This window comes from Eretmochelys imbricata, chromosome 6 (assembly GCF_965152235.1).
Source record: "Eretmochelys imbricata isolate rEreImb1 chromosome 6, rEreImb1.hap1, whole genome shotgun sequence".
Lineage (NCBI taxonomy): Eukaryota > Metazoa > Chordata > Testudines > Cheloniidae > Eretmochelys > Eretmochelys imbricata.
This window is the reverse complement of record NC_135577.1, coordinates 103029204-103040093: the sequence shown is the minus strand read 5'-3', so window position 1 is coordinate 103040093 and position 10890 is coordinate 103029204. Positions and strand designations below refer to the sequence as shown.

General features: G+C 38.4%; 1 protein-coding gene across 1 annotated transcript in view; it reads right to left on the bottom strand.

Annotated features, from left to right (window-relative positions):
- Window positions 1–1869: 1869 nt before the first annotated feature.
- CPSF2 (cleavage and polyadenylation specific factor 2) overlaps window positions 1870–10890 on the bottom strand; it is a 27141-nt gene continuing 18120 nt past the window's right edge. Inside the window, exons 12-15 of the mRNA XM_077819279.1 lie at window positions 10212–10437; window positions 8034–8336; window positions 3322–3456; window positions 1870–3212 (exon numbers count right to left, since the gene is read on the bottom strand). Of these exons, the coding sequence (XP_077675405.1) occupies window positions 3120–3212; window positions 3322–3456; window positions 8034–8336; window positions 10212–10437 (757 nt within the window). The 3' untranslated portion in view covers window positions 1870–3119. The remainder of the gene's footprint in view (window positions 3213–3321; window positions 3457–8033; window positions 8337–10211; window positions 10438–10890) is intronic.

Below are 10890 nucleotides of genomic sequence, written 5' to 3'. Positions count from 1 at the left end.
ACCCCCAGTTTGAGAACCCCTGATCTAGTCCATTCCCTTGAACTGAGGCAGGACCAAGCATACCTAAGACCATCCTGACAGATCTTTGTCTAACCTGTTCTTAAAAACCTCCAGAGACAGAGATTCAACAACCTCCCTTGGTAATCTGTTTCAGTGCTTAACTATCGTTACAGTTAGAAAGGATTTCCTAATATCTAACCCAAATCTCCCTAGCTGCAAATGAAGCTGATTACTTCTTGCTCTACGGTACGTGGAAATGGAGAACAACTGATCACAGTCCTCTTTAAAACAGCCCTTAATATAGTTGAAGACTTATCAGGTCCCACTCAGCCTTCTCATCTTTAGACTAAAAATGCAGGATTTTTTTTTAAACCTTTCCTCATAGGTCAGGTTTTCTAAACCTTTTATCACTTTTGTAATTCTCCTCTAGACTCTCCAATTTATCCACATCTTTTATGATGCCCAAAACTGGACATAGTACTCCAGGTGAGGCCTGAGCAGAGCTGGACAATTACTTCCCATGTCTTACATATTACTCTCTTTTAATACACCACAGAGTGACGTTTGCCTTTTTCGAACCTGGATCACACTGTTAGTTTATATTCAATTTGTGATCTCCTAAAACCCCCAGATTCTTTTCTACAGTACTATGATCTAGCCTGCTGTTTCCCATTTTGCAGTGGTGCATTTGAGTTTTCCTTTCTAAGTATAGTACTCTGCACTTGTCTTTATTGAATTTCATCTTGCTGATTTCATATCAAGGTCCTTTTGAATTCTAATCTTGTTGGTCAAAGTGCTTGCGCCCCTCCCAGCAAAGTGTCACCTGCAAGTTTTAATAAGCATACTCTCCATTCCATTATCCAAGTCACTAATGAAAATACTGACTAGCACTGGACTCAGGACAGACTCCTGTGGGATACCACTAAATAAGTCACCCTGTTTGACAGCAAACTACCTTGGAGTATGGTCTTTCAACCAATTATTCACCCACTTTACAGTAATTTAATGTAGACCTCATTTCCCTAGTTTTCTTATGGGTATTTTGTGTGAGACTGTGTCAAAAGCCTTATTAAAAATCAAGATATTTCCATCTACTGCTTCTCCCCCAAACACTAGGTCACTCATCCTGTCAAAGAATAGAATAGAGAAGAAAGTACAGTAAATGTTAATTTCAAATTTACACTGCCAACTTAATAAACTGTTATTAAAGTGAGATTGTTTTGTTTTAAGAAATTTTCATGAACAAAAAATTATGGAATTAAAAAGTAATTTGCACAATAAATTCCAGCAGTATATGTTGATGTAATCTCTCTTACCCCCAGGATAAAAGCTCCAGAGTCAGTTTACCTATGTGAATGTTTAGGTCATGTTGCAAATGGACTTCTATCAGAACAATGGTTAAAGGTGACATTTGCTGACAACCATCCAACAGTGATTTAGATTTACATGCATTGAAAGTAATGTTTTCTAAAGTGTTGGCTAAACTTAAAAAACAAAACCCCCCAAACAAACCAAAACAAAAAAGAAAAAAAAAAAATTCTTACCACATTTTGGTAATTATTTCTAGTCAGGCATGTGTGTGTATCAAAATACATATATTTCCTCTCAATCATATTTTAGAATGCATTACATTTTTACATCTAGTATCAGAAGTTTTTGAATGCTTATCCCAGTTTTCTTTTAAGTTCCTATTCCAACTTTTAAACAGTATAAATAGGCAACATAAAGAATAGCTATACAATGCCTAATAGTCAAGAATGAACAGCAAACTAATCTGTGCTTCAGCAGCAGCCCACAGAGTTAGTTTTTGCCCATATTTCATTAAAAGTTTTGTTTGCTTTTTTTTAAATAAACAAATGAAAGCAGAACTCAAGTTTAAGCCACCGTTGTTGTAATAAATGAAGAATAATTTCAAACACTGATTAAAACCAAAGGTTGAGAATAAAAAAGTAATTTCTGATTAATAGACCAGTGCTCTGCATGTGTTCCATCACTGTTTTCTGTTCAGAAATGTAAGAAGTTAAGTGACCCAAGACTGTTCATATTCAACTAAAAATCTAACAAATTTTAGTACCAGTGGCTGTAATCCCACTGCCAGCAATAGGAAAAACAAGTACTATGAAACCTGGTACCAAGCAGATAAATTCACAAAGTCAAGAATTCAGATGTAAGGACAGAATATCTTCCTGAACTCACCTCACTGTGCACTGCTTATTATAAGTAACAGAATGCAGGTGTTTTGTTTTTTTTCTTGAAAGTATTAAAATCAAAATTCACAAAAGATAGGTATAACTGGCGTAACAGATTGTAACAACTAGAAGTTATGCATATATACATATACAGTAGCGAGAAAATGCAAAAACATGTGGTTAGCAGATATGCCAGACAACCTTTGTTTTTCCACTCATTCTGTATTTTAGAATGCGTTACATTCTAAAAATGTATTTAACCTTATAACATTTTAGGACTGGCTTTTTGACCCAGGAAATTGAGATTTTATTTCGGAATATCTTATGATGTACTGTATCAATCGGTAGCATGAAGCAGTTACAGTATTAACAAGGGTGCATATTAACCATTGCAGGAAAGTCACTATTAAGAACTTGGCCAATTTTCAGTGGCCTAGAAATTTTTTGCTGAAGCTTCTACTGTTCAGTAGAAGAACCTCCCCACAAAAACCAAAGACAACCTTTTCTGATATTTTAAAAATAGGAAAACAGATTCTTTTTATATATTTGCATTCTTAGGCAGAGACTTGGTATGCCATGTCACGTCAAAGAGCATGTTTATGACCAGTAAAATCCTTCTCGGAAGAAAGTTCATAAAGGAAACTGTCAATCTCAATTATAGCATACCAATTGTATTTGCAACAATATTCTTTAACAGCTTGAAAGCCAGCAATGTGGAATGTACCAAGGGATGTCTTATATAGAACTGTGGTAGCAATTATTTACTTGTTTAGGTTAGTTTACTGGACTTTGATGTCTAACTTTTCTGAACAATCAGTATTCTCTGTAGAAATTAGAAAACTACAAAAAGATACCCACAAAAATAAAAAGGTAGAAATCTCCACTGTCTTTTAAAGTTCAAGTAAAGACATCATCTTCACAGCATCTCCATTAGACAATGGCATACTGCTCATATAAAAGATCTCTTATTCTATAGAAGTCCTGGCAAAGACAGCCTTCCAATCCAATGCGCCCTGTTTCAGTCTGAAACAAAAAACATACTTGAATCTATTATCTGTACAGTGAGGTGGTTAGGGAGATACACATAATGTGTTGCATATATTCTATATAGCTTTAAAAACAACATACTTACCCTACGAACAGCCACTAGGTTGTTGCACACAAGCACCCCTCCTACAAATTCAGCTTGAATTCCTTCTCGCAGAAGAACTTGTTTAAAATCAGACAGTCTTGGCTCATTCATGAAAACAGACTGATGTCCAATAACCTTTCAATGAATAAAGTACAAAAAATAAATCTTCTAAAGATTTTAGTAAAACATTTTTATTAAGCCTTTATAATAAAGTAACTGAGCATATGATTGGAAAAAAATATTCTAGGGCTGTCAAGCGATTAAAAAAATTAATTGCGATTAATCGCACTGTTAAACAATAATACCATTTATTTAAATATTTTTGGATGTTTTCTACATTTTTAAATATATTGATTTTAACTATAACAGAATACAAAATGTACAGTGCTCAATTTATATTTATTTATTACAAATATCTGTGCTGCGAAAAACAAAAAAAAATAGTATTTTTCAATTCCCCTAATACAAGTACTGTAGTGCAATCTCTTTGTCATGAAAGTTGAAAATACAAATGGTGAATTATGTACAAAAAAACCCTGCATTCAAAAATAAACCAACGTAAATCTTTAGAGCCTACAAGTCCACTCAGTCCTACTTCTTGTTCAGCCAGTCACTCAGACAAGTTTGTTTACATTTGCAGGAGATAATGCTGCCCGCTTCTTGTTTACAATGTCACCTGAAAGTGAGAACAGGCATTCACATGGCACTTTTGTAGCAGGCATTGCAAGGTATTTACGTGTCAGATGCACTAAAGATTCGTATGTCCCTTCACACTGCAACCACCATTCCAGAGGACGTGTCCATGCTGATGATGGGTTCTGCTTGATAATGATCCAAAGCAGTGCAGATCAATGCATGTTCATTTTCATCATCTGATTAAAGATGCCACCAGCAGAAAGTTGATTTTCTTTTTTGATGGTTCGGGTTCTGCAGTTTCCACATCAGAATGTTGCTCTTTTAAAGACTTCTGAAAGCATGACTCCACACCTTATCCCTCTCAGATTTTGGAAGACACTTCAGATTCTTAAACCTTGGGTTCAGTGCTGTAGCTATCTTTAGAAATCTCACACTGGTACCTTCTTTGTGTTTTGTCAAATCTGCAGGGAAAATGTTTTTAAAACGAACAACACGTGCTCGGTCATCATCCAAGACTCCTATATTATGGAAATACATGGTGGGTAACACAGAGCAGGAGACATACTATTCTCCCCCAAGGAGTTCAGTTAAAATTTAATTAATGCATTATTTTTTTAACAAGCATGTCCTCTGGAATGGTAGCCAAAGCATGAAGGGGCATACGAATGTTTAGCATATCTGGCATGTAAATACCTTGCAATGCCAGCTACAAAAGTGCCATACGAACGCCTCTCTCACTTTCAGGTGACACTGTAAATAAGAAGTGGGCAGTAGTATCTCCCGTAAATGTAAACAAACTTGTTTGACTTAATGATTGGCTGAATAAGAAGTAGGACTCAGTAGACTTGTATGCTCTAAAGCAGGGATTGGCAACCTTTGGCACACAGCGCAACAGGGAAATCCGTGGGCAGGCCAGGACGGTTTGTTTACCTGCAGTGTCTGCAGGTTTGGCCGATGGCAGCTCCCACTGGCCACAGTTCGCAGTTCCAGGCCAATGGGGGCTGTGGCAAGTGGCGTGGGCCGAGGAACATGTTTTTGAGCGCAGTTATATGACAAAAAATCTACATTTGTAAGTTGCACTTTCACAATAAAGAGTTTGCATTACGGTACTTGTATGAGGTGAACTGAAAAGTACTATTTCTTTTGTTTATCATTTTTACAGTGCAAGTATTTGTAATAAAAATAATATAAAGTGAGCACTGTACACTTCGTATTCAGTGTTGTAATTTAAATCAATATATTTGAAAACGTAGAAAAACATGCACAACTAGTTAATAAATTTCAATTGGTATTCTCTTGTTTAACAGTGTGATTAAAACAGAGTTTAATCACGATTAATATTTTAAATCGCAATTAATTTTTTTGAGTTAATAGTGTAAGTTAACTGTGATTAATTCACAGCCCTAATTTATTCGATTTCCCCTTTGATAGGTGTAATGATTTTAAGGCAGCCTCCTCACGAGCAACTCCTGGTCTGTGCTGGGATCCTGGACCTGCGGGACAGGGCATGGGAAACTCTGGTTTCCTTTTCAAGCTCTGTGATCTTGGGAAAGTCAGCTAGGGTGAGATTCTCACCCAAGCTCAAGCCCTTTTATGCCAGATGAAAGGGCCCTATAAACCTTGGATCTAGCCAAGAGAGGATTTCCCCCTGCGTAGGTACTGTGTAAGACAGCCATAAGGCTCCCTGATAGGACCTGCTCACAAGCCCTGGGGCAAGGGGTGTGCTGGGAGCAGTGCCCCGACAATCAACACTGTGGTTCACAGCACAGCCCAGGGAGGCTGCCATAATTTAGACAGCCCTAGGTGCCTTCCTAAGTTATGCTCCAAGGGATACAGAGGCCCTCAGCAGTACTGGTTTGAGAGGGTTCAAAGGTGGCAACGTACCTCCACCTGGCCTAAGAGTTGCAGCACAAGACCTTACCCTTAACATCTGTATGTCTCAGTTTTCTCTATTTCTTAAAAGGAGTTAATGATATCTACCCAGATACACAAAAGTATTTGAGGACTAAGGACGAAGAGTGCTATAAGAATTGCACTGTCTGATTCTCTGTTGGTCAGTTAGGTGCTTCTTTTTGAAATGATATTTGTGCATGTATCTATCTTTAACTACATAAGATAAGGAAACATTTACCACAGTGTCAGATGAAATTTAAGAGTAAATCCAAGGAGTGATACTAACTAGGGCTGTCAATTAATCACAGCTAATACCTGCGATTAACTGAAAACAAAATTAACACGTTAATTTTTTTAAACACATCAATCGTATACCTCTGGGTGGAGGTGAAGAGGCATTGGCAGTGAGGGGGCTGAAGCTCCAGCTCGGAACCTGGTGTGGGGTGGAGGCTTGAGCCTGGAGCCCCACGCGAGCCCCGAGGAGCCCCAAGCAGGGCTGAAGCCCCAAGACCCCTGCCTATATTTGAAAATATAGAAAACATCCAAAAATATTTAAATAAATGGTATTATGTTACTGTTTAACAGTGCAATTAAAAATTAATTGCAATTTATTTTTTTAATCTCACAATTAATCGTAATTTTTTAAATTGCTTGACAGCCCAAATACCAACTGATTTCCAAAGTCATGCATGGTAAGTGCACAGGTCACATAATAAATAAAAATTTGTATTGCATCAGTACCTAGAAGCCCCATCTGAGATCAGCATCACATTGTGGTAAGCACTGTATATTATACATAATAAAGGGTATGTCTACACTACCCGCCAGATTGGCGGGCAGTGATCGATCCAACAGGGGTCGATTTATTGCATCTAGTCTAGAAGCGATAAATCGACCCCTGAGCGCTCTCCCATCAACTCCTGTACTCCACTGCTGCGAGAGGCGCAGGTGGAGTCGACGGGGGAGAGGCAGCAGTCGACTCACCGCGGTGAAGACACCATGGTAAGTTGATCTAAGTACGTCGACTTCAGCTACGTTATTCACATAGCAGAAGTTGCATAACTGAGATCGATCCCCCACCCCCTAATGTAGACCAGGGCAAAGAGACATTCTGTATCTTGAAGTGCTCACATTCTGAACAAAGAAAGCAGTAGCTGTGGAACAACCGTAAAAATCAGACATGAAAGTTGCGATATTACAACAAAAAAACTTCAAAACCAGACTCCAGCGAGAGACTGTTGAATTGGAATTAATTTGCAAATTGGATACAATTAACTTAGGCTTGAATAGAGACTGGGAGTGGCTAAGTCATTATGCAAGGTAACCTATTTCCCCTTGTTTTTTCCTACCCCCCCCCCCAGACGTTTTTGTTAAACCCTGGATTTGTGCTGGAAATGGCCCACCTTGATTATCATACACATTGTAAGGAGAGTGATCACTTTAGATAAGCTATTACCAGCAGGGGAGAGGGGTGGGGAGAGAGAAACCTTTTGTAGTGGTAAACACCCATTTTTTCATGCTTTGTGTGTATAAAAAGATCCTCTATACTTTCCACAGTATGCAACTGATGAAGTGAGCTGTAGCTCACGAAAGCTTATGCTCAAATAAATTGGTTAGTCTCTAAGGTGCCAGAAGTACTCCTTTTCTTTTTGCGAATACAGACTAACACGGCTGTTACTCTGAAACCTGACACTAAGGGCTGATCTTCACTACAGGGAGATAGATGCTGCTGCAATCAATGCAGCAGGGATCGATTTAGTGGGTCTAGTGAAAACCCAGAGAGCGCTCTGCTGTCGACTTAGCGGTTGACCTCAGTACTCCAGCTCCCCGAGAAGAGTAAGGGAATTCAAGGGGAGAGCATCTCCCGCCAACGCAGTGCAGTGAAGACTGGGGTAAGTCGACCTAAGCTACGTAGCTGGAGTAGCGTAATTTAGGTCGATTTACCCCCATAGTGAAAACAAGCCCTAAGACACCAATTTACAACATGAACAGTCCGATACTGGAGGCCTTATTCAAGCAAAGCTCCTGACTTTAATGAGGCTTCTACCTGAATAAGTGCCACTTAAAGTCAGGCTCTAAACATTGAAAAAACGATACCGGAAAATCATCCCCACAAATATAAGACAAAAATCAGCACAAATATAAGAGAGCATGTAGCCAAGGGAAGGCAAAAGCTTTTCTACCTCATGTGGTGGCAGTGGTTCTAGAGTAGGGATGATCTCGCTCTCCTCACATACTTCCTTATCATCATCATCAAACAAACTCTTCATGGCCTTTTGCTGTGCAATAACACTGGACTCAGAAGAAGGCATATCCACTTGCATTTCCAAGTCTTCTCCATCTTCCCTCAGCTCTCCTTCTTCCAGAATGACTCCTGTGTCCACTTTTGAAACCCGCATGTCCAGGACGCCATCTATCCAAGCCAGTTCTGCATCTTTCGCTTTACAGAACTGAAGGGAGCTGACCAGAGAATCTTTTAACCTGACCTAAGTTGCACATAGACAAAAACTGTAATGACTTATTTACATAAGCAAACCTGACAGCACATTTCACAGGCTCTTAACACCAACTTTTTAAAAATTAATAATTTCCCCATACATTATGACACCATGTTGTTTGAATCCATCACACTCTTTGGAAAAAAACCCTCCAGCAATAAAGCACAACACTAAGTGACAGAAGAGTACACATGGCTTGCACCTGACAATTGGTTTGGAAAGCAGCAGAAAAAAAACAAACGAATATTAGTGCTCTTTCTTGGTAAAGATAAGCAGATCAGACTGTGGCTTTTGAGGGTTAAGGTGAGACTTTCATTGTAACTCTCCTTTTCACATATTTTTAATCTGAAATATTTTTCTGTAGCGCTAAAACTATCCTTGATTGCTCTTGGTATGTTTAAGAACAGTTCCTTCTGCTATGTTTGAATTATTGGAGAGATTTAAAAAAAAAAAAAAAAAAAAATCAACCACACAACATATCAACTTTGCATTTAAATGGCACTTATGTAGTTCTTTACCAGTCATGATGGGAAAAGATTAAATATCTAAACCTTAAGTGACTAAAACATCACTTTTAGCCACATTCAATTGGAATCTAAGATATTAACAGATTCCAGTAAAAACCTGCCTTTTTTGAGACTTCACGGTGGCATTGTATTCCTTGGCCCAGATGCTGCTGCTGTTGGGATCAAGTGTATGAAGGAGACTTGCAAAGGTTTCATTATAAACACACACCATAATCCTCCCAAAAAATAAATTTGATTTCTTCTTCATTTTCTGATGCCCCCACCTGTTTCTTTTTCAGATGTTAATACTGCAAAGGTATGAATTAGCACTGTGCAGAGAGCAGAAAATTTGTTTTGTGACTGATTTTGAAATTTGACTTTCTTCTGAATGAGACTTGAAAGTTGTAAAGTTCTCCATAAAGGAAAATTCCAAAAAAATATTTGTTTCAGGTCCATCAAAACATTTTGCAATTTTGACATTTTTTATTATAATACAAAATAATAGGTTTTTTCAAAATGAAAAATCAGAATGTTTTATTCCAGAACAGTTGAAATGAGACATTTCAATACTGTTAGAACTTTAACCCGGTTTTCTTCCAAAGTCAATCAACAATTTCGAGAAGCATTTCAATTTGGATTTCCATTGGAGTTTCTCCAACCAGCTCTCACATGCTCTCATTCATACCCCACTTCCTTCAAACTGAGGTGTGTACTCTTCTCTCTAGCCCCATTACCCCTCCATTAGATCTCTGCTTCAAAGCTTAATTGGAACCATTTATAATGCTGACATGCTCAGGCAATTTCTCTAGTTTTTCTTCATGTTACACACAGACACACAAACACACAGAGTAGTGGTATAGTTAAGGTTTTTAGTAAAATTAACTTGCTCTTACTTGACATGCATATTTTCAGTTACTATTGGGCTATTTCTTTTGCATCCAAAACTCTTACAGCAGTTTCAATAAGAAGTTTGGATATACAAGAAATGCAAGACTGAGACTCAAATGCATACCTAAATATATACAATGTGTTCAGCAGAGCAAGTTGAATGAGATACTTTCCTTTTGCACTTTATAACTGCAGGCTTAAATATGTAATCTTAAACTTCTATTAATGTAGTGACTGCATTAATAATGTGTAGGTATAACATAATATCCACATGATTATAATGGAAATGTTTCCATCTTTCCCCAGAAATAAAAGTTAATTCTCTTGCCTCAATAGGACTAGATGTAAGTGATCATAGCATTATCTTCTTTCCCTCCAAAAGGCACAGCCAAATAATGACATAATCTGATCAATGTAGAGCTCTCACATCCCCCAGTACTCATATAATTGACAAATCCCACCATCTTACCTGATAGATGTGAGTCTCACTGGTTGCATCTACAGTTTCATGCAGTTTAGGCATATAAACTTTAATATCTTTCCCACCAAAAGCTCTGCAAGACTCTGAAAGGTCCTGGCTGGCCTCAGGTGGACCATGGACAATGATCAACTGTCGTGGCTTCATCTGGTTAATGATTTTTTTAATGGAGTCACCATCTGAGCGTCCTTCATAGTCTATGTATGTAACTCTGGCTCTAATTTGATTTAAAAAGAAAAAAATTCTTAATGCTTTATGTTCTAAATTTAGAGAGAATTATTATGTTGTCTTATTGCTGTAACACTTGCTCTTCCTTTCCCATTCCCCCTCCTGCCCAATACCACATCATGTATAGAAGTAGACTGTAAACTCTTAGGAACGAATCAAATTCTGTGCCACCTCCAGGAGGAGCAACACAAAAGGTGCAGCCCACAGGAAGCTTTAAGCCACTTTGTGCCTTCCTGACTCCAAAACAGGCCCCAGCCTAGTTTAGGCAGCCCAGGGAGGTGGGTCTGCTGTAAGTTACAGAAGCCTCCCCCATGCTGCTTGCAGCATAAGCCAGAATGGCAGTAGTTATGTGCACTATGCCCCCCAAAATGCCAGAGACTGCAAGAGGAAGAGGGTGGGGAGAAGGCCACACTTCGGCCATATATGGCAGCCCAATGCAGTG